Source organism: Mobula birostris, chromosome 1 (assembly GCF_030028105.1).
Source record: "Mobula birostris isolate sMobBir1 chromosome 1, sMobBir1.hap1, whole genome shotgun sequence".
Classification (NCBI taxonomy): domain Eukaryota; kingdom Metazoa; phylum Chordata; class Chondrichthyes; order Myliobatiformes; family Myliobatidae; genus Mobula; species Mobula birostris.
The window spans coordinates 12103406-12126785 of record NC_092370.1 but is presented as its reverse complement, the minus strand read 5'-3'; the positions used below and the strand labels follow the sequence as shown (position 1 = coordinate 12126785).

General features: G+C 43.6%; 1 protein-coding gene across 6 annotated transcripts in view; it reads left to right on the top strand.

Moving 5' to 3' along the window:
• The first annotated feature begins 777 nt into the window (after positions 1 to 777).
• clasp2 (cytoplasmic linker associated protein 2) overlaps positions 778 to 23380 on the top strand; it is a 358715-nt gene continuing 336112 nt past the window's right edge. For all 6 annotated transcript variants that reach the window (XM_072252438.1, XM_072252433.1, XM_072252430.1 and 3 more), the window contains exons 1-2: positions 778 to 1565; positions 13641 to 13719. In XM_072252438.1, coding sequence (XP_072108539.1) covers positions 1365 to 1565; positions 13641 to 13719 — 280 coding nt within the window. In that variant the 5' untranslated portion in view covers positions 778 to 1364. The remainder of the gene's footprint in view (positions 1566 to 13640; positions 13720 to 23380) is intronic.

Genomic DNA, 23380 nt, shown 5'->3' with positions numbered 1-23380 from the left:
GAGCATGTACAATTACCCCTCCCTTCCCGAAAAAAAATCAATGAGCAGCTCTTTTGTTTTGCTGACATCAAAGTTCTTTTAATGATACAATGTCACTCGGCTCTCTATTAACTTCCTCTACTCCGACTCGTCTTTATCTGAGATTTGGCTCACTATGGTGGCCTCATCTGCAAACCCGTAGAGTTAGAACAGTCGTGAGTATATAAAGTAGGGGGTGAAGTGTGCAGTTTGTGGGCACCGGTGTTGAGGATAATCGTGACGGATTGTGTCGCTGCCTATCCTTATTGCTGTTTTGGAACTAAGGATCCGGTTGCACAGACGGACCTTTGGACACTTCGGCCCACCATGTCCTTTCCAGCCCTCAAGTCCCCTCTCCACAAAACGCTTAATGAAGTCAATGGCTAGCTTTGCACTATGTTGCTGCCGAAAAACAACGAATTTGACGCCATGCAAGTTGGTGATAATCAACCTGATTCCAAGTTACCGCCAGAGCAGCCGACCTCGTCCCCAGCGAGTTTCCTGGATACTGTTTCCATGGCCGTAAACGCTCTCGCGAGATATCCACCAGGACAACGGCTCGCGAGCAACACCTCTGCAGGGCTTTTAAAAATAATGGTTGGTTCTAGATCAACGTGGCGCCGAATGCCGGTGGATTAAAGTACCGCTGCTGTTCTCTTTTGTTTTTTTTATCGTCAGAAACAGTACATCGGGCAGCTAGGCGCTCGCGAACCCTCCGTTAACTTTCAAAAGGGGCGCCGCCGGCGAGCGCACGTCACGGCGACTGCGCATGCGCCCGGACCGGCCTGTCCCGGTCGCCTCGCTGGCTGGCTGGCTGGCGGGCGGCAGGGGAAAAGGGAGGGACGGACAGACGCGGCTTGTCACCGACGCGATCGTTTTGCTTCATTTATAATTAGTTCTCGCGGCGGATTACGGAGTCGAAGGGGAGGAGGTTGTTACTGCTTCGCTTAAAGGGGAACCAGACGGAGTGTGGAAAGTGTCGTCTGGGTTCCGCCCCCACATACCCCCCCCCTTTCCTGGGGGCTCGCCGTCTGCCCGGCGGGGAAGGGCCACACAAGCCCGGCGGCCCTTCTCTGGGAAAGGAGTTGGGAGTGTCTACCCCAAAAAGGGGGGTGGGATCGGGCGGTGCAACTTACGAAGTAGCTCCGGCCTGTTTTAGACTCCCCCTTCCCCCTTACCCCGGCCTGTTTTAGACCCCCCCCCCGTGCCCCATCCTGATTTAGCCCCCGCCTCTTTTGCCCCGGCTGGCCCGTTTCAGCCCCTAGTGCCCTGGCTGGACTATTTTAGCCCCTACTGCCCTGACTGGCCTGTTTTAGTACCCCCCCCCCCAAATCTCCGGAGGCCCAATGGAGTCCGAGTGCGGCCTGGAGTACTTCTCGGAGCAGGTGGCGCAGAAGGACGTCAGCCGGCGGCTGCAGGTCGGCCAGGAGCTGATCGATTACTTGAGCGACCCAAGGAGGTCCAGCGAGGTGGATCACGATCACAAACGAAAGCTGGACAGTGTCGTTGACGAGCTAACAGGATGGCTAAACGCCAGCAACTTCAAGGTAAGAAGTGATGAAGAAACCCTGGGCAAGTTGCCGAGGCTATATCCCTTTTGGAGATTGACCCATTTCCCCCCCGGTTTGCCCCCATATTCTGCAGAAGGATTGAGTTTTGCGTGGCGCTGGGTGTAACCTCTTCTGGGAGTTGTGTTAGTGGGAGTAATTGCCCGCACCAGTTCATTTCATCAGCGTGTGAGAGTGAGAGGCGGAGATTTGCGGAAGCGGGTCGGGAGGATGCATGAATGAGGCAGGGACGTTGAGAGCATAAATACGAGGGGCATAACTTTAAAGAGATTGGAGGAAAGTATTGGGGGGGGGGGTGAAGGTGAGAGATAGGTGCCTGAACCGTACTTCTAGGGGTGCTGTTGGAGGCAGATACTTTCGGGACATTTTTAAAGACTTGGATAGGAAAATAGACGATAAAAAGGAGAGTTACGTGGGAGGGAAAGGCTAGATTGATTAAAAGGTGGGCACAACATTGTGGGGCACAGAGCCTAAAAAATGCTGTAATGTGTTCTATAGATAGTTTGATAGTTCAGGATTTATTAACACTATTATGTTCAGAGACCTCGTTTTATGAGGTGGGTTAAGTTGGGTCATTCTGTTTGCAGACAGGCTGGGTGGCATTCTGAATTTGAAATGTCACATTTTTGGATTATCGAGTTTTAACTTTTGAATTCCTGGTGTATTGGGGGAAAACGATAGAAGAGCCTACAAGAGCATGTGTCCCTGCTGTGCAATTGTTGGAGTATCTTGTGATGAGTATAGCCAAGTTGTGTCACCAAATACTGCATTAACGCTGCAACAGGGTGAGGTCGTTTTTAGTTTCGCCGTTAGCGCAATTAAAAGGACAGACTTGCTATCTGTGTATAAAATGTTTTCCCAGGTTCATTGAACTTGCGTTCAAAGTAAATTTATTATCAAACTTCATATTCAGTCCTTAGAATCATTTTCTTGTGGGCTTTCACAGTAAATACAAAGAAACAGAATCAGTGAAAAACTGCATATGGCAAAGGTAAAACAACCTATGCACAATCTGTGCAAGTAAAAAAGAAATTAATAATAAGCAATAAATATCGAGAACATGAGTTGTATCCTTAAGAGTTAGCCCATAGATGATGCAGTCAGTTCAATGTTGAGGTGAGTGAAGTTAACCCCTCAGAATTTGATAGTTGAAGGGTATTAACTGTTCCTGAACCTGGTAGTGTGGAAGTTGAGGCTTCTGTACCTCCTTCCTGATGGCGGCAGCAAGAAGAGAGCATGGCCTGGATGGTGGCTACTCAATGCTGTGGTGAAAGTTTTCAAGATAAATCTTAATGCTGTGTATAGACTGTGGATGAAAAGTGATACCCTGGAGCCCAAATATAGAGCAAAGTGACCAGCTAATCTTAAGATGCAGAATCCAGCTGAGTCTGTTGAAGCCCAGACTGCTTTCCTTGGAACTCTATTTTAAGGCTAACAGAAAGCCACTGCTTGTGTTTGATTGTTGCCACATGTAATTTTTAAATTTTTATAAACATTACAGTAGAAATGTTAAATATTTTAAGACAAGTTCTTCAAATTGCTTCCTTGATACAATGTTTATTATATGTTTATTGTAATGCTAACGAAAAATCTCTGACAAGATTTGTAGTTTTGGAGATTCAAATAATTTTGGTATATGGTATGTTTCATATTACAACATGGATTGCTGTAGCCGGCCGGTGGTGTAATGGCATCAGCACCGGCAGGCTCCTTGCATGCTTAACCATCCGTGCTTGGCTGAGTGTCCAGCTAGCAACTTGGCTTCGTTTAAAAAAAATAGTCAAAAGATGCTAAAGAAATGGCAAGGTGGCCCAAAGCACCACAAGGTGCCGAGAGGAATAACAGGGATTCTCAACTCTTTTTATGCCATGAACCCCAAACGTTAACCGAGGAGTCTGTGGAGCCCAAGTTGGGAACCCTGTACTAGAGAAATCAGAGATGTTAGTGACCTGTGGCTTGACAATATTCTTAATATCAGCCTTGTTATCAGTGGAGTTTGAGAGAATGATGAGATTTCCTGAACAAAATAACTCAACACTACGAATCAATAGGGATACCTGTTTGATTGAAGTGATGTATTGGCAGAGGCCATGTGTATAATAATTGAAAGTAATCAAGAAATATGGGTTAATGGAGAGGGGGGAATTTTTAAAATAAGCAGAAATTTGACATTGTGGGAGGGGTTGTCTCCTTGGAATAGCAACTTTTTGAATCAGTTAAATAATAACAAGTGATTTTTTTCTTTCTCTTCTTGAGGCAGATTAGATCTACTGTAACGCCGAAGGTGAAGCTTATCAGCAAAGTTTATAACCTAATAGGTAGTTGAAGGAACAAGCGCGTATTGTGGTTACAGCATGCATTCGTCAATTGGTCAAGGGCAAAGATCCACAAGTGGAAAATTTCCCAAGAAGAGAGGGAAAGGTAGACCGGAAGGATCACTTTAAAAGTCTTTTTTGGATGAGGCACAACTTCAGAACAGAAGGATGTCCCTTTAAAGGAGCAACGAGGAGTAATTTCTTTAGACAGTGGCTGGTTAATCTATGGAAATCATTGCCACAGATGGCTGTGAAGGCCAAGACATTGAGTATATGCAAAGCGGAGGTTGATGGTTTCTTGATTAGTGAGGGTGTCTAAGGTTACAGGGAAAAGACAAGAGGATGGAGTTGAGAGGGATAATAAATCAGCCATGATGGAATGGCGAAGCAGACTCGATGAGCTGAATGGCCTAATTCTGCTCCTTTGTCTTATAGTGTTTGCTTGAGTGACCATAACTCCATATTATGATGTAACATGTGTTTCTGCCACAACATATCATGAGATTGAAAAGGCCATTTGACAATTGGAAAAAGTTAAAGGTCTCTGAAGGAGACGATCACAGCTGAGGTACTAAGATGTGGCAGCATACTAGTTTTGGTGTAAATTACAATCTTGCCTCCCTTATTTGGGAAGAGAGCATCTGAGAGGGTCTGGGTATCATAATTGGGGTCATTTTGCAGAAAAGGGATATCCGATAGGACCAACAGCAACCTTTGTTATCCTTTTTGGCTGATCTCCCAGTGATCAGTTTTTAAGAAGTCATGGGTTTTAAGTACGGTGGGTTCTGGTTAATTGGAGCATTAATGTAATTAGAACAGCTGTTTATTGGGGACAACTCTTAAAGAACAAAAACTAATCAAGGTAGTGGCCAGGATTCGCTTTGTTTATTTGGTACAGGAGATGTTGCTGAAGTTTCAATCAGTGTCAATCACGTGCACTTCTGTGGCCATTAGATACTACACCATGCTTTGAGTGAGCAGTTTTTAAATAGCATCGGTTGCATGTGTTTCTGTACAAACAGCAGTGTTTTTTGTCACTGATAGTTGGTGAGAAATAAGCAGTAAGACAATTTGGAACTGCACTGCTCACTGCAGTTTCAAGCATTCAGGCTCTGAGATGCTCGAAAAGACCGGCAGTGAAAATAAAAGATCGGCAGTGAAAATAAAAGATTTTCTCTACTTCAACAAGTTAGGAATTACAAAAAACTAGACAACGGGTGACCCGTTGGGGCACCCTTTGAAAGGAGGGTAGTGCAGTTTGATGTGAACAGAATGAACATTAAATTTTCCTGAATGCTATTGCCATCTCTTTCATTTGGAAATTAAAGAAGAAAAGCTGAGCTTATTAAAGAAGAAAGATGCATAACAAGACAAATACGTGACCAGAATGAACATTAAATATCCATGAAGTAAATTTGAAGGAATTGGGCTTGCTGGTCGGGTGTGCAATTAACTGTCCGATGTAATGATGGATTTGGCCTTGAATAATCACAGAAGGATTCCATCAGTTCCTAGTTGGAATGACTTCTTTGGCACCAAAGGATGTCATTTGGAAGAGGCAATTGTATTGTCTGATGTTCTTCCTGAACTCGTTTGCAACAGGTTCATCATTGCTGTACAAATTGAGGAGTTCGTTAGGTAGAGGCTGCAAATTGCCTAACCTGACCTTTCCCTTCATACAGCAGAAATGTGCAATTTCTCCAGTGAATAGGAAGGCACGACAGTGAGGGCATACTCTGGTCATCAAACCAACACCAAATGTGATGGCATGCGAGTCGTGCATTTTGCCTTGCTCTTTCTCTGTCGAGGTATTGTCGTTGAAAGCGGCCATTGTCGTCTTCAGCAGCTCTTGCAATAATTACTGTGTACCGCATATTCTCGAGTTGATCTTTTCTTTTCTCCTCTGTCTCTTCCTCTCTCCTCCTCCTCTGCCTGTTTTTGTCATTCTGGAGATGCGCAGCCCTTCCATTCTTCGTCTCTTCATCTCTTCTACCATTTGTTCTCTGATCCTGGAGTCGTGCGGCCCTGTTCTGATCGGATTCTTGTTCTCTCCTCCGTCTGTGCCTATTGTTGTCATTTTGAAGACGTGCATGCCTGTCCTGCTCTGTCTCGTCTTCTCTCATCTTTTTTATCCTGACTCTTTGATCCTAGAGTCATGCGGCCCTGGCCTCATCCGATTGTTGTTCTCTCCCACTCCTTGCCACTTCCCGACGACGTTTAGAGTCACCTCTTGACCCTAATGTCCCCCTTTTCTTTCCATGCAGCATAATTAGGCTATCCATATATTTTTACCCTAATGCTTGATAGAAGATAGGAAGCAGTAACACCAAAGCCTCCAAGCTGCTAAGGCCGGCCATGCGCATGCGTGGGGCTGTGGCGTCGCGGTCTCCATGGAAGGTGGGAGCGGTTCTGTGAGCATCATGAGGCTCTGCTGAGGTTGCCGCGTGTATGCGTCGGGCTGTGGCGTCCCAATTTCCATGATGGCCGATCAGGTCTTGGGTGAAAGGCAGCCTGTTGATTTTTGGCAAATGAGCAATTTTATACGAATGTATAACCCTGAACTTAGCCTTCATTCTGTAAGTTAGAGCATTTTATTTCGATTTAGCCAAAAAAGGTGCCGCTGTAGTGCACTGTTTGTGCTAATTGGAGGTCACAAACAGACAGAGCGTGAGAGTTTTAGTAGTATATAGATTTGAAGGATTTAAAATAATCTTGAATGCTACATGTGTTTGGAGGATACAGTCGTTGAAAGGATTGTATGAAGGCAGTCCGTTATCTGCAGTAGATGTCTGTGCTGATTTTATTCATTAAGGGGAATTAAAAATACACTGGATGAATTCCTTTGTTGATAACTGTTAGGAAATAGTTTTATAGTACAGTTGAGGTATCAGTAGTGTTCTAATTTGTTTTGTAGTTGATGTAAATACATAATTTACTCAAATAAATGGTAGATTGCCTTTAATATTTTTTAAACTATTTTCATGAAACCGGCTTAATTGAGGCAAAATGTACTGGTCCTGATGAGTCCCATTTAATTGGAATCTATTATACTCTGTTGTAAAAGATACCATGGAGATGAATAGAGTTAAATGAGACTTTCATTGTGTGACAAATCCCTGAAGAACAATGGGAGCAGGGGATCCCAGATCCTGAGGTGGGTTTTGACATTTGAAGTGTATATCTGTATATACGCATATTCCTCCCTTAACTTGGTCAATTCAAAGATTATATTCAATATTCATCAATTCAACTGACCTCCAGAAGAAGTTTGTTGCAATTCTTTGCTATATTGCATTCATGTTATAATTCTAATCAACTGATCCATTATTGTCTAAACTAAGGTCAATTAAAGTTTAAATTTACTCTCATCTGACTGTATATGTATACAACAAACTGAAAAAAATATGCACGGGGGCATGGTACACCCAGAACACGTCACACAGAGCACATCAACCGAAATACTTTAGATTCTAGTTAATTCGGGCCAGAACATTTTGGCCCAATTGGGACAGCTGAGGTTTCTTGGAAATAGTTAAAAAGGTATGAAAAGACTAAGTAGTGTTTAACTGAGTAACAAGTTATGTACTTAAATGAAATACTAAGCAAATTAGAACATTCCCAGTCTGCCAGTTCTAGCCCTGGTGCTTTGGGGCCTTCATCTGCAAAGCTCCTGATAAATGTCACAAATAAGGGGGAGGGAGACACCGGTGATCCTCTCGATGATTTTTACTATCCTCTGTAGGGTCTTGTGGTCTGATCTCTTGCAGCTTCCGTACCACACAATGATGCAGCCAGACAGGATATTCTTGATGATGCTCCTGTTATTAGAATGGAGCCTTGCATGCCTTCATCTCCTCAGAAAGTGTAGATGCTGCTATGCCTTCTTGACTAGTGAAGAGATGTTGTGGATCCTGGTGCACACCAAGGAACTTGGTGCTCTTTACTTTCTCCATTGATGTGCAATGGAGGGTGGTTGACCTGTGCCTTCCTATCCATGCCTACCTATCCAAGGTAGGCATGGATAGACAAATCACCGTTTTGTCTATCCATGTTGAGACTCTTGTTCTCACACCATTTGACAAACAATATAATCATGCCTACCTTCCAGGTCTTCCTCACTGCAAATCTTCATCTTGCTTCCAAAAAGCTCTCTCCTGTAATCGAGTTAATTTACCGGTACTGAACCTTTGCTTCTATTGCAGAAGTTGGATGGTGTCTGCCTTGGACTAATGAAGAAAGTGTGTAGTAAATTCTTGTTAATCAAGTTTATTTTGTTTGCAGATCATGAATTTTTATGCCTTCCAATTTCCGTCCCTCACTTGACTACATTACAACAATACCACACCCCTTCACATCTTTAACTGTAGTACCAATGTGACCTGCTGTGTAACCCATTGTGTTAGTTTGGTTACATTTTCTGCTAATAAAACAGAATAGTTTGTTTTTGGATTAGGTTAAGTGAGTCTGGTGTAAGTGTCAGATGAAACCAATGAGAAAGTTGTACGAGACGAGGAGTGAGGAGAGTGAAGCAGGGGCTGGGATTGTGCGTTCCTATGATCCAGTTGCAGAGTGGGTTGGAGAGAGCTTTGCCATAACCCACAACCATGAGAGATGGAGGCATCTGGTGCCGTGTTCATCTGTATAGTGCCCCTGTGACCCAAGCGGGTTGCAGAATCTGTAACCATATATAGTTAGATGTGAAGTGAGGGAATGGTAGTCTGTAGGGCCAGGCCTAGCCAACAGCAATGGTGTTATAAGGAATGAGCTGGACAAAATTAGGGTAACAGTTTGTTGCCAGTGATGTGGGTTCATTCCTGACCCTGAAGCTGTATGTGGAGCTTCCATGTTTTTCATGTGCACTTCCTCTAGATCAGGAGTTCCTAATCTTTTTTTTATGCCATCAACCAATAGCATTAAGCAAAGGGTTCATCATCCCAGGTTGGGAATCCCTGCTGTAGATGTTCTGGTTTCCTCTATATTCAGACATGGGTCCATAGGTTAAATTTCTGTTGTAAAGTTCAAAATAAATGTATTGTCAAAGTACATGTATGGTACCCTAAACACAAGAAATTTTGAAGATGCTGGAAATGCAGGTCCTGAAGAAGAGTCTCAGCCCGAAGCGTTGACTGCTTATTCATTTCCTTAGATGCTGCCTGACCTGCTGAGTTCCTCCAGCATTTTGTGTGTGTTTATATATACTACCTTGAGATTTCTTGAAAAAAGAAATGCAGTGGGGTTTTGCAAAAAACTGTACATCAGCAGACAAAGACTGACAAACACTATGCAAAAGAAAAACTACTGTACAAATAAAAATAATACTGAGCATGAGTTGTAAAGAGTCTTTTGGAGATGAATCTGTAGGTTGTAATCAGTTCAGAGTTGCAGTGAATGAGATGATCCAAGCTGCTTCAGGAGCCTGACAGTTGAAGGGTAATAACTGTTTCTGAACCTCGTGGTGTGGGACACAAGGCATCTCCTGCCCTATGGTAGTAGTGAGAGGAGGCATGGTCTGGATGATCGAAGTCTTTCGTAGAGCTACCAGAGGAAGTGATTGAGGCCAGTACATTAAATACATCTAAGTAATACATTGGCAGGGATATGGATGAAAAAATTTCAAGGGATATGGGTCCTGTGCTGCAGCTGTGTTGTAACCAAAGTTTTGCATGTGGAGACCCAAGGATTATTGTTTGCTCCATATTCCAGCATCTATAAACTGCTGAAGGAACTAAAGTCAAACAGTATCTGTGGAGGGAAAGGGAAAGTTGATATCAGAGTCTTGACCAGGAACATTGACTATTTTTAGTTGTTATGCCTCCACAGATGTTGCTTGACCCACTGAGAGTACGTCCACACTAGACCAGATAATTTTGAAAACACCGGTTTTGCGTAAAAATGATAGGCATCCACACCAAGCGTTTTTCAAAATGCCTCCGTCCACATTAGAACGGATATTTGGGCGAATCTCCTACTGGGCATGCGCAGGACACACAGAAAACAAGCGAAGAGGGAACAGTATACTTGGTGTGCGTTTGTTCAGTTACAGAGTAGAAAAAGTTAAAAGGAATTGCTCTTGGCTCTCGTGCAGGAGCACTTAAAAAAAACCCAAATATGGAGCGTATGGAGGCAACCGACAGGGAGTTCACGGACAGTATGACCTGGCTGACGACAAACATTGAAAAACTGACTAACGCTGTTGGATTAATAAAGCACTTTGTTAAATGTATAAAACATGTCTGCATCAGTGTTATCTTGTATTTCCATACAATGTTACATTAGGCTGTTACACATCTATTGTCAGAGAAGTACTTGCATAAATAGGTAAACCACCTTCATACAAGCAAGGACAGAAAACAGGGCAAAGTGAGTATACTTATTTTTTCAGTAAGCTATGGGTCAAGGTATTTGGTGAGTACATTTCCAACTCTTCTGGCTTTAGTCTCGTTGCCGTCTGTTCTGAAATTGTTAGGTTGTGCGTTCAAGAAAACAATGAAATGCCGTGCTGCCGCCATCTGTTCCGACACGTCATGACAGCGGTTTTAAAAAGCTCTGGTTACCCCGTACACACTACAACGGATATCAGGCGTTTTCAGATTTATTCACTCTGGAGACCGTTTCTGAAAATCTCCGTTTTTGGGGGATGAAAACGGCGTTTTAGTGTGGACGGAGGGTTAAAACGAAGAGAAAAAGCTTCAGTTACGGATTTATCTGGTCTACTGTGGACGTTGCCTGAGTTGCTGCAGCACTTTTTTTTAGTGTTTTGAAGTTGTATTATAATGTATATCTCTTCACTTGTGTTAAGTGTCTAGGCTAATAAAGACCTTAGAGCATATTGTAGGAGCAGAATTTTGCTCAAATCATGATTGATTTATTATCTCTCTCAACCCCATTCTCCTGCCTTCTTCCTATTACCTTTTGATCATGAACCTGTCAACCTCCACTTTAAATATACGCAATGACTTGGATTCCACAGATATCAGTGGCAATGAATACTGCAAGTTGACCAAGTATTCTGTATGTGTTGCCACCAGTCTGATATTGTTGCCACCTTCAGAGGTCTTTGCATTTTTGCACAAGGACTTTCTTTTTCTCTAGATTTCTTGGGACCCAACTATTTAAGGTGTAGGTCACATTTTTAGACATTTGAAAACTTGTTGCTCCCATTTGTCAGGAATATAATCTGTCTTTCATTGCACTGCTATTTATCTTGCAGCCTGCAATGCTCCTGGACAGTATCACCAATACCTGTTTTCCATGAATCATCTGTGAACTTGCTAATTATAGTTCTGACATTTGTATTCGCTGCAATGTATCTAACACGCAGTAAGGGTCCTAACACTAATCACAAGCTTCAAATCACAACAACAACAACCCTTGACCATCATTCAGTTCTCTCTGTTACCAGGCTGATTTTGTAACCAACTCCCATGGCTCTAACCTTGTCTGACATGGCAATAAGTGATAGTTGGATGCACATTCTGCATTGATGACAGCACTACACTGCTAAATGATGGTGTCCATGTACAAGTTAGTGTGCCACTATAATTGATTAAAATGATAAAGATGTTTTCCTCTGTTACACAGAGAATGAAATGCAAGACTGAGGAATTCTTGCTGGAAATGACTTGAGCATTGATACCATGTTTTAAAAGTATTAGTGTCTTAATACTCTTGTTCAGCAGAGAAAAAGATCTTTCTGTTTGTACTTGCCTATTCCAACCTGATGTATAATCAATCTAATCCCATTTCCCAGCATATGTCCCTCTAAATTATTGTCATCTATATCCTTGGCCATTTCATTTGACTCTTCACTCAACCCTGGAACGCAAGGACAGCAAAGGTGCACACATCAGGATGCTCTTTATCAACTACAATTCAGCATTCAATATTATCATCCCCTCAAAACTAATCAATAAGCTTTAATACCTTGGTTTCAATCCCTCCTTGAGCAATTGAATCTTCAATTTCTTCACTTTCTGACCCCAGTCAGTCAAATTGTCAACATCTCCACAATCTCCATGAGAACCGCAAGGCAGTGTGCTTATTAGGGCACGTAATTTTGAGGTGCTTGAAGGAAAGAACAGGGGGATGCCAATTAAATTCTTTACACACAGTGGTGTATGCATTGAATTTCCTAGCAGGGATGGTGGGAGAGGCAGCTAAATTAGGGTTGTTGAAAGAAAATCTTAGGCACAAGGATGATAGATCCATTGAGGGCTATTCAAAAGAGACGGGTTAGATTGATCTTGGAGTAGGTTAAGTGTTGGCATAACATCATGGGTCATAGGGCTTGTGCCTTGCTGTAATGTTCTGTGCACAATACTTGGCTGGCTGGTGGTGTAGTGACATCTGCAGCGGACTTGGAGGCAAGTGGTTCCGGATTGAATCCTGCCAGCTCCTTGCATGCTTCCCATCCGTGCTGGGTTGAGCATCAAGCTAGCAACTTGGTCTCTTAAAAACAGACAAATGCTAAGGAAATGGCAAAGGTTGCCGCCCGATACGCCACAATGTGCAGAGAGGAGCAACAAATATGCACAATACTGTGTACCAATTTGTTTCCTTATTGCTTCAGCTGATTGCAGTTCAAAGAAAGTTTACTTGACTGGCACCTGGAATATGCTGGTTGCCTTATGAAGAAAGGTTAGCGAGGCTTGGCTTGTATGTACTGAAGTTTAGAATGAACTTCAAGTTGGTTTATTATCAGCAAAGTACAGTGAGGTATCGATACAATGAAAGCAGGCCAGGCCCAGAGCACACAGAATATACAAAAATTATACAAGAAATGAGAGGAAAAGAGGGCAAAAAAGAAAGGCACAGAAGTGCAAGAGGTTGCCCATTGCTTAGGAGCACTTTGATCATTCCATATTTCATAGGGTTAGGGTTGCGCAGGTCTGATCAAGAACTTGATTGTAGTAAAGTAGTTCTTTTAAACCTGGTCATTTGAAACTTCAGCCTTTTGTACCTCCTGTCTGATCATAGCAGTATTGATGGTGGAGATCCTTGATGGTAAATACTGCCTTGAGGCAGTGCTTCATGCTGTCAGGATGTTCTGGGCTGTGATGCTACAAGATGTAACATGTATGATCCCGAGGGATCTTGACTGGTTGGATGTCAAGAGAATGTTCCTGTTGAATAAGAATCTAGAACAGGGGGTTATGATTGAAAAATAAGAGGTGACCTCTTAAGACAGAAATGAGGTACAAAATTTTCCCCATTTTCATGAGTGCTTGGCACAGGAGAGATGGAACACACCCCTCAGTGGTTCATCAGTCTCACTGATGCCCTTCATCATTAACCTTAAAATCGCTTTCTAAAGCATCAAATTAGTACTTTTGTGTATGGGACAATTCATAATAATTTGTGATTGAGTTCACTATGACTAGCAAGCACGAGTGAAAGACCATAATTCAGGGGAGGAATTAGTTTATTCGGCCCATCTAGTTTGCTCCACAAACCACTCAAACATAGCATGTGAAATAGCTGTTAGTGTTGGCTGAAACCTTTCTGAAATACTTGTTCTGTAGTGCGACAGTATGGATGATTGAAATGGAGCACAGAACTTGAGCTCACAACCATTTCACATTACTTTTTTTTGACTTGAGTAAAACCATCTATGAAATAAAAATGCTTTTATCCATTCATTTGTCTAAAAGAAACAAAAGGTAAAACATAATCAAAGACTCTTAATTAAGCACAGCAAAAGCTATGACTGTGTCCTTGAACAGTTTTTTTGTTATTACAGGTAACGTTACTTGGACTAGAGATTATAAGAGCACTTGTCGATCGCATGAAAGATCGTTTTAAACCCCATTTCGGAACATGTGAGTGAATCTCCTCGACTTTGAATTTGTTAATATTTTCAAGTCAGTTGGAATGAGTTGGTCATTGATAAAATTCAGTAATGAAAGTTAATTTTATGCTACACACCTTTATGGCCCTTCTAAATTCCTGTTTTTGGTACCAGCAGGGTAGTATTTATTGACCATTGTAAATTGCATTGAAGTGATTGATTGGATTCAGGTATTGCAATGATATTGTGGAATTGTTTCAATTTTTTTCAAGTGTTTTTGAGTTGGAAATTCCAGGTTTTTATTACGGTATTTCTACAAGTTGTGATTTCCCAGAAGGGGAATTTGGAGCTCACATAGGGTTACTTGTCTTGGATTTCTCAATGTAAAACTGGTGGAATGTATTCAGACTAAGATAGTGGATGAACTGCAACGCTTTCTATTAATAGTATTTATTCCATCTTGGGTGGATATCTTGGTCAGCCTTTTGTACAGTTTCTTACCAGATACCTTCTGGAATGCATCAGTGCTCTTTGAGCGACCTTGTCGGTGGCTTAAGGACATCAGTGATGCAAGTTATAATATGACTAAATCCATAAACGTGAGAATCTACAGATGTTGGAAATCCAAAGCAACACACACACAATTCTGGAGGAATTCAGCAGGTTAGGCAGCATCTATGGATGCCGCTCAAGCTGAGACACTTCGTCATGATTGGAAAGGAAGAGAAGTCAGAGTAAGAAAGTGTGGGGAGGGGAGGAAGTAGTACAGGGTGGCACATGATAGGTGAAACCGTGGAGGGGTGGTGAAGAGCTGGGAAGTTGATTGGTAAAAGAGGTAAAGGGCTGAAGAAGGGGGTTTCTGATGGGAGAGGACAAAAGACCATGGAAGAAAGGGAAGGGTGAGGAGCCCCAGAGGGAGGTTAAGGTGAGAGAGAGAGAGAAACACCTTCTTACTCTGACTTATCTTCCTTTCCAGTCCTGATGAAGGGTTCCAGCGTCTGCAGATTTTCTCTTATTTGAAGTTTGAGATCAGAGTTTTCCTTTTCTTAGATAAGCTGCCAAGCACCGCTGACAGCCCCATCTGCCTGAAGCGACTGGTTTTCAGGCGCCAGTAACTCACCTTTGCCCCTTCTCCTTTCAGTAGAAACGGTTCCGCTGGGGCTTAGTAGTTAAGCCACAGGAGAAGGCCAGGAGCTGGATTTGTTTGTCAGAAGCTTCTTGATGCGCAGTTCTAAAGGTAGTCATAGCTGAAGGGTGGTAGTGGGGGCCGAGCTCCCACTGCTAAACAAATGCTCTTCATGGTGTGCGTCTCAAACAGCCTCTGACAACCCAGTCCAACTCCTGGCCTTCACGTTCATAGTTCTTATGCCCGGCGGAGCTGTTCTCACTGACAGGATAAGGGGGCAAAGGTGGGCCACTGGCGCCTTAAAACCAGTTGCTCCAGGCAGATGGAGCTCATTAACTGCGGATGGCAGCTCATCTAGGAGAGGGAAAACTCCAATTTCAAACCTCCGCTGCTTTGCGGCTATACCCGCTCACGGGAAAGGCTTTGGGAGTAAACCTCAAGGAAAAATCCGGAGTTGAAGTCCCGAAGGCGGCTGACTACTGTACCCAGCACTGGCACAGCAACTCCTGCGATGCTGCTGGCACTAAACCATATCGACTTTCGTCGTTCCTTTGGACCCTGTCATCAGCATGGAGAGAGGGGTTCCACTGCATGGGCAACAGACGGATCTCCATATCAACTCTGCCCTGGCTTGCGCCCTGGAGAGGCCACTCCAGCTTCACTTTATAGTGTCGGACAAACATGGGAAGCCACAGTTACTGGTTATAAGTCATAATGCTTGATTGGCATAGAGCATGGCGCCAGGGGTTGCTTCTGACGGTGGGAGAGACCATTGCGTTTCACTGGACAGCTACCACCCGCTTCAAGATGGGCAGCCCCCAGCCAGTAAGGTGCTGTCCCACCACAGTCAGTCTTCCTCATTGGGTGCATGGGGATAATGGATTATTCCACGAAGAGCTGACTGTGACTACTACTAAGAAAGAAAACAAATCGAATAAGACCACACCCCTTGTTGGGATGTTGGAATGTCCGCACAATGACGACTGGACTTGACCAAAACATCAAGGATATCGAAGATGCCCAAAAAACAGCGGTCATTAATAATGAGCTACTAAGGCTCAAGGTAGATATAGCTACCCTACAAGAAACACGTCTGGTGGATTCAGGTGCACTGAAGGAAAGGGACTACACATTTTTCTGGCAGGGAAGGAACCAAGATGAGCCCCGCGAGCATGGAGTGGGTTTTGCCATTAGGAGCTCCTTGTTGCAAATGGTGGAGCCACCGGAAAGTGGATCAGAACAACTTATAACTCTCTGCCGGCACACCAGTCATGGCCTAGTATCTCTCATCAGTGTGTATGCCCCTACCTTGAACTCCACCTCTGAGGCAAAAGACATATTCTACGACAAATTAGAAGCTGTTGTCAGGAACATTCCCAGTGATGAGCCCCTCGTTCTCCTTGGTGACTTCAACGCCAGAGTGGGAGCCAATAACGATTCCTGGCAGTCTTGTCTTGCCCGCTTTGGAATTGGCAAAATAAATGACAATGGACAACGTCTCCTGGAGTTCTGCTTCTATCACGGCCTATGTGTAACTAACTCCTACTTTCAGGTGAAGTCGCAGTACAAAGTCTCATGGCGGTCTAAACACTGGCACCAACTAGACGTGATCATCATCGTGCGCTCTTTCATCAACTCTACTAATCACCCGCTCATACCACAGTGCAGACTGCAATATGGATCATGCTTTAGTATGCTGCAAGATCAAGCTACCTCCGAAGAAAATCCACCACTCTAAACAAACTGGAAAATCTCGCATCAACACAACAGAGATGAAACAGTCAGAAAAGGTTGACCAGTTTGCCAAGTCAGTACAGGGCGCTATGACTACCTCCTCCCAAGGAGATACTGCGACAGAACAATGGTCATACCTTTGCGACACCATCCACGAATCAGCACTCTCTATCTTTGGAAGAAAGACTACAAAGAGCAGTGACAGGTTTGAGGCAAAGTTCAACATCATAACTCCTGCCATTGAAGCCAGTGCAGCTCACAGAGTACAAGCGCTCACTCTCCGACTAGACACTCCAGGTACTTTGAGCTGCTAGAAGCAAGATGCAACAGACTGCAAGGCAGTATGCAAATGAGTACTGGCTGCAGCTCAGTGAGGACATTCAGGCAGCAACTGTGACAGGCAACATCAGATCGATGTGTGATGGTATCAAGAAGGCCCTTGGCACATCGCAGAGCAAGACAGCACTCCTGAAGTTATCCAGCAGTGAAATAATCACTGACGAAAGCAAGCAGATGGGTAGAACACTACTCTGAGCTTGACTCGAAGGAAAATGCTATTGTTAGCTCAGCCATTGATGCCATCGATTGTCTACCAGTCATGGATGAACTTGACTCCGAACCAACCATTGAGGACCTCAGCAAGGCAATTGACAGTCTGGCCCAGGGAAAGCTCCTGGCAATGATGGGATTCCTCCAGACCTGATCAAACACTGCAAGAGCTCACTCTTCCAACCTTTACACGAGGTCCTCCGTCAGTGCTGGAAGGAAGGAGCCGTACCACAGGATATGCGCAAATCCAAAATCGTCACTTTGTACAGGAACAAGGGTGATAGGATCGACTGCAACAACTACAGGGTTATCTCCCTCCTGAGTATTGTCAGCAAAGTTTTTGCTCGTGTAACTCTGGCACGCCTACAGACTCTAGCAGAACGGGTCTACCCTGAGTCCCATTGTGGTTTTTGCGCAAGGTGGTCAACTGTCAACATGATTTTCTCACTCCGTCAACTCCAGGAGAAATGCAAGGAACAACAGAAACCCCTCTATGTATGTCACTTTCATTGACTTGACCAAGGCATTCCACCTTGTCAGCAGGGATGGGCTCTTTCAGATTCTCCTCAAGATTGGCTGACCCCCGAAACTCCAAAGTATCATCGTGTCATTCCATGATGACATGAGGGCTACTGTTCAGTACGATGGCAGCTCATCAGAACCCTTTGCTATTGGTAGTGGAGTCAAACAAGGATGCGTGTTGGTTCCAACATTATTTGGCATCTTCTTTTCTCTGCTATTGAAGCATACGTTTGGGACGTCGACAGAAGTCATCTACATGCACACCAGATCTGAACATAGAATAGTACAACACATTACGGGCCCTTCGGTCCACAATGTTGTGCCAACCCTCAAACCCTGCCTCCCATGTAACCCCCCACCTTAAATTCCTCCATATACCTGTCTAGTAATCTCGTAAACTTCACCAGTGTATCTGCCTGCACCACTGACTCAGGTAGGACTTCGGGCTTACTATCAGCATAAAGAAAACAAACGTCCTTGCCCAGAACGTAGTGGAGATACCAATCATTGCCATCGACAATTACGATCTAGAAGTGGTCCACGAATTCACATACTTGGGGTCGACCATTAGCGACCCTCTCTCCCTCGATGCTGAAATCAATTGGCGTATCGGCAAAGCAGCATCGATCCTTGCTCGACTCTCCTTGCGGGTCTGGGAGAATCTGAAACTCGCTACAAAGACCAAGACTTCTGTGTACAATGCAAGCGTTACCAGCACCCTCCTGTACAGTAGCGAGACTTGGACCATCTACTCCAAGCAGGAGAGGAAACCCAATAGTTTTCATCTGCGCAGCCTTCGCCGCATCCTTGCATCACCTGGAGAGACAAAGTCCCAAACTCTGAGGTGCTCTCCCGTGCTGGATTTCCCACAATGTTCACGTTTTTTAGCACAACGCAGACTGCGCTGGCTGGGCCACGTCTGTCGTATGAAGGATGGTAGACTGCCAAAGGACATCCTCTACAGAGAACGAGCAACAGGCAAGAGGAACTTTGGTAGACCCCAGCTTCGCTTCAAGGACCTCTGCAAGCACGACATGAAAGCCTTAAAAATCAACACAGAGTGCTGGGAGGATACAGCAGATGACCGCAACAAATGGCGAGGTACTCCTCAGCAACACCTAGATCGAGGCGAAAGAGTGATCCTGAGTCAGTTTGAGGAGCGGAGGGCTAAACGGAGAGCACAGCAGACAGCAGACAACAATTCCACGACGCCCTACACATGCAGCAACTATGGCAGAGCCTGTCATTCCAGGCTCGGCCTCAATAGCCACAGTCGATGCTGCTCGACAAACTGGTGACTACCAGAGGCGCAGTACCCATGGTTGACCATGACCAATGGAGGCCACACACACATTTGATGCGCACACCATTGGAAGCATCTAATAGGTAGTGGGAGTTTGTCCCCATTACCACCCCTGGCTATAACAACCTTAAGGAACCACATCCAATACGACCAAGTGCACAGTAAGAGCAGCCTACCCAAGGCTATTACAAGTTTAACATTGTTTCTGCTTTAAGAATGAATCGCTGCACTTCCTTTGCACATGTTATGACTCTGTTAACGTGCATTGCAACTTTAATGATTTGTATATCAATTTACCCGAGGGTAATGAATCTTCTAGTATTGTTGTCTTCTATTACTATTTGAATTTATTCAGGTTGTCATATCTGTGTGTGCATTGTACTGGATATTGTAAACTTTGGAGATAATTATCCACATGTTAAACCGTAACATGGGCCAATATATTTTCCTGATTTATGTTACTTATACACTTACAATATATATTTCTGATTTAGGCACATTTTGGCCTCCAACCTGATGGCATAAATATTGACTTCTCAAACTTCTGGTAATGCCCTTCATTCTCTATTCCTCATCCCACTTTCCTCCTTTCACCTCATCTCCATGCCTGCTCATCATCTCCCCCTGGTGCTCCTCTCCCTTTATCTTTCTTCCATGGCCTTTTGTCCTCTCCTATTAGATTCCCCCTTCTTCAGTCTTGTATCTTTTTCACCAATCAACTTCCCAACTTTTTACTTCACCCCTTCCCCACCTCCCAGTTTCACCTACCACCTTGTCTTTCTCCCTCCCTGCCTCACCCCACCTTCTAACTGTGACTCCTCATCATTTTTTTCCTCCATCCCTGCTGAAGGGTCTCGGCCTGAAACATAGACTGTTTACTCTTTTCCGTAGATGCTGCCTGGCCTGCTGAGTTCCTCCGGCATTTTGTATGTGTGTCTAAATCCATACTGGATTCTGTGATCATTTGCTAGTCTAGGTTTCAATAGGTACATTTAATGTTGGAGAAATGTATACAATATATATCTTGAAAATCTTTTTCTTTGCAAATATCCACGAAAACAGAGGAGTGCCCCAGAGAATGAATGACGGTTAAAAGTTAGAACCCAAAGCCTCCCCCCTCCCACACACAAGCAAAGGAAGGCAACGACCCCCCCCACCAGCAAAAAAGCATCAGCACCCTCCATCAAGCACTCAAGCATGTAGCAAAGTGTTAATAAAGAAACAGACTTTCAGTACCCAAAAACTGCTCATTTACCTGGTCACTTGACATGTCTCAGTCGCGCTCTCGCACCCTCTCTTCTCCTCCCCCCCCCCCCATAAAGGAAGAAGAAGTGTTCCTATTTCACAGCGAGAGGTGAGATATAACAAACCACTCGCTGATTTATGATACTAAAAGTCTGTTAACGTCATTTTCTCCAAACTCTGCACTCAGAGTCGGCACCAAAAAGGCACCCCTCTCCAGAGACACAACTGTCAATAGCTAACCCGATGTTCTGTGTTCTCCTGCAACACTTCAGTCAGGGGCACCAGCCTAGAATCAGCATGCCCCAGAGTCACGAAAATCCAGAACCCTGAAGGTGCACTTGCCTTCCAGCCTGCATCCTTGGGATATCAAAATGTGGCCGGTCATGAGGCCCTGAGAGCAGATCACATTCCCACAAAGAACGGAAGTCAGAGTGTAACTCCAAGTCAGGGTCTTCAAAAGAATCTTGAAAAGCAAAATAAGATGTATCAAGGATAGAAGTAGACCTGTTTCCGAAGATGCAGGAAAAGGAGTTGCCGTTTAGCATCATCTTGACTTCGCCCTGCCTCTCTGTCTAAACACATTCTAACAACTTCAGCAAAAGAGGTTTGATTAATATTATTTACCTTGGTTACAGGAGTAGACCTTTGGGGTCCTCATGTCTGCTCTGCCATTTGACAAGATCATGGTAATTGAAGATGGACAATGCCATTGTTCCATTAATACCCAGAAATTCTGTTGGTTTGTTTGTAAATACAATCAATAATGAACCATCATAGCTCTCAGGCCATGAATTTCAGCGATTCACATTCCTTTGTGGGATTGTTCTTCCTTTCAATCCTAAATGTCTGCTGTTTATTTTGAAATTATGACACTCCCCACCTCCCAAATGATTCTAGATTCTTTATCAAATGGAAATATCCTTCATCTACCCTCTTGACCCATCTAAAAATCTTGTTTCGTTTCAAGGAGGTCAGATCTCATTCTTCTAAACTCCAGGGAATACAGGCCTGTCTACTCCATCTTTCTTCACATGACAGATTGTCCCCCCAGGAACTGCAAGTGAATTTTCATTGCACTCAAGCTATTTTAGGTAATAAGATCAAAATTGTACCCAGCTCTTAATGTGGTCTTACCAAGGTCCTTTTGTTTTTACAGTGAGACATGGTCATTCTTGTACACCAATCTTTTTGCAGGAACAGCCAGCTTTTCTAATTGCCTAAAATGCCTGCATGTCAACATTCAAAAGACTTATAAGGTCATTCAGTCTCTTGGAGCATTAAGATTTTTCTGTTTTCTGCTTTAAAAATAAATCAGTGTTTCTACTTCTGTATCGAAGTGGATAATCTGCCCTTTTTCTACATGTTACTCTCATCAGTTGTGTTATTGTTCAATGTCTTAGTTTGTGTATATTCTTTGATTCTTCAGCATGACTTGCATTCCTACTCTATTTTGTGTCATCAACAAGCTGTTAATGCTTTGTCCCTTCAGAACAGTCAGTAAAGGTTGTAAGTAGTTGGGGCTCAAACACTGATCTCTGCAGTATCCCAGTGGTTACAGGCTGCCAATCCAAGGAGGAGCTGTTTTATTCCTGTAATTTGCTTTTTACCTGCCCAAAAACTATGAACAAATTATTTCCCTGTATTCTGTGAGCTCCCATCCTGTTAACCAGCCTGCATGTTCCTGAAAAATGTTTTATTAATTCTGGAGCATTAGTCGTCATTAAATATTAATTCAGCCCGTCCACTTCTTGCTGCTTTGACTCTGGCTTGAAACCCAAGCCTGTGTTTCCGGTTTCAATTACCTGAAAAAAGAATTTTCACGTCTTGGCCTGTAACCACAGTTTCCTATTTGTCCCTCATCAGGTATGGGCTGGCAGGGTTTGACATATAAACTGCGAAGCCGGACTTACTCTCTAAACGTCTAAATTTCTAAATAAGACTGAAAGACATAGGAGAATAATTAGGCTGTTCGGCCCATCGTTAAATCTGTTGCTTGTTCTGATTTTCAGAAGTTATAAAGAATCTCATGGATAGAACACTTGGATTATAAACTGAGATCTGAAAGGAAAGTTCTCAAAGTTGTATTTTTTTGCAGTCCAGAAACAGGCCCTTCAGCCTGATGTCCTGTTGATCAAGTCTGTGCCAATCGTGTTTACCTGTACATTGTATATAGTTGATTCCCCCGGTGGTTTGAGAAATCTAAAATATTGTGAAAGCACCTGCCTCTACATGCTTTATAATCCATCTGTCGTCTGAGTTTTTTTAAAAAACAAGTTCTTATTCAGATCCTTTGAACTGCCCTTTAATCTGAACTTGTGCCCCATATTTCTGCGATGGGGAAGTGTTACCTTCAATGTACCCTGTCTAATTTTCTATTCCTCTATCAGGTCCTTTGTTCATTCTATCCAATCTCCATAACATAGGAGCAGAATTAAGCCAGTTGACCCATTAAGTCGGCTCTGTCATTCCATCACGGCTGATTTATTATCCCTCTCAATCACATTCTCCAGCCTTCTCTCTGCAAATAAGACCATAAGACATGGGAGCAGAGTTAGTCTCACCTCATTACTGAAACATACCATTCCAGACAACTTCCGAATGAATTTCCTTGGTGTTTTGTCCAGTGCAACTGTATAAGTCCAATAGTGTGGGGCTCTTGTGATGACCTAACCATGGTTTTATACAATTAGACCTAACTTCCTGTTATTAATCATACATGCATATTTGAAGGCAAATGTCCCAAATATTTTTCTCATAATTCCCCCTTCGCAGCTGGGCTTGGGACCTTCCGTGGTAGAGTTTCGTGCCCAGTTGAGACCGTAATATTGTATACAGGTCTGACCTTCCTTTCAAAATGAGGATACCTTTGCAGTAGAGGAAGGTTCACCAGATTATTTTTTTGGGATGGCAGTTTTTTTTATTTTTGGGAGAAGAGATTCATGCAGACAAGGCCTGAGCTTAAACAAATGAGAGATGATTTTAGAGAAAACTGGGAAGTTCTTACAAGGCTTAACAGGATATTTCTGCTAGCTACAGGCATCTTGAACCAGAGGTCATAGTATCAAAATACAGGGTTAGCCAAGCAACACAGAAAAGAAATGCACACTTAAGCACACAAAATGCTGGAGGAAATCAGCAAGTCAGGCAGCATCAATGGAAGGGAATAAATAATTGGCATCTTGGGACAAAACACTTCAGAAGGACTGGAAATGA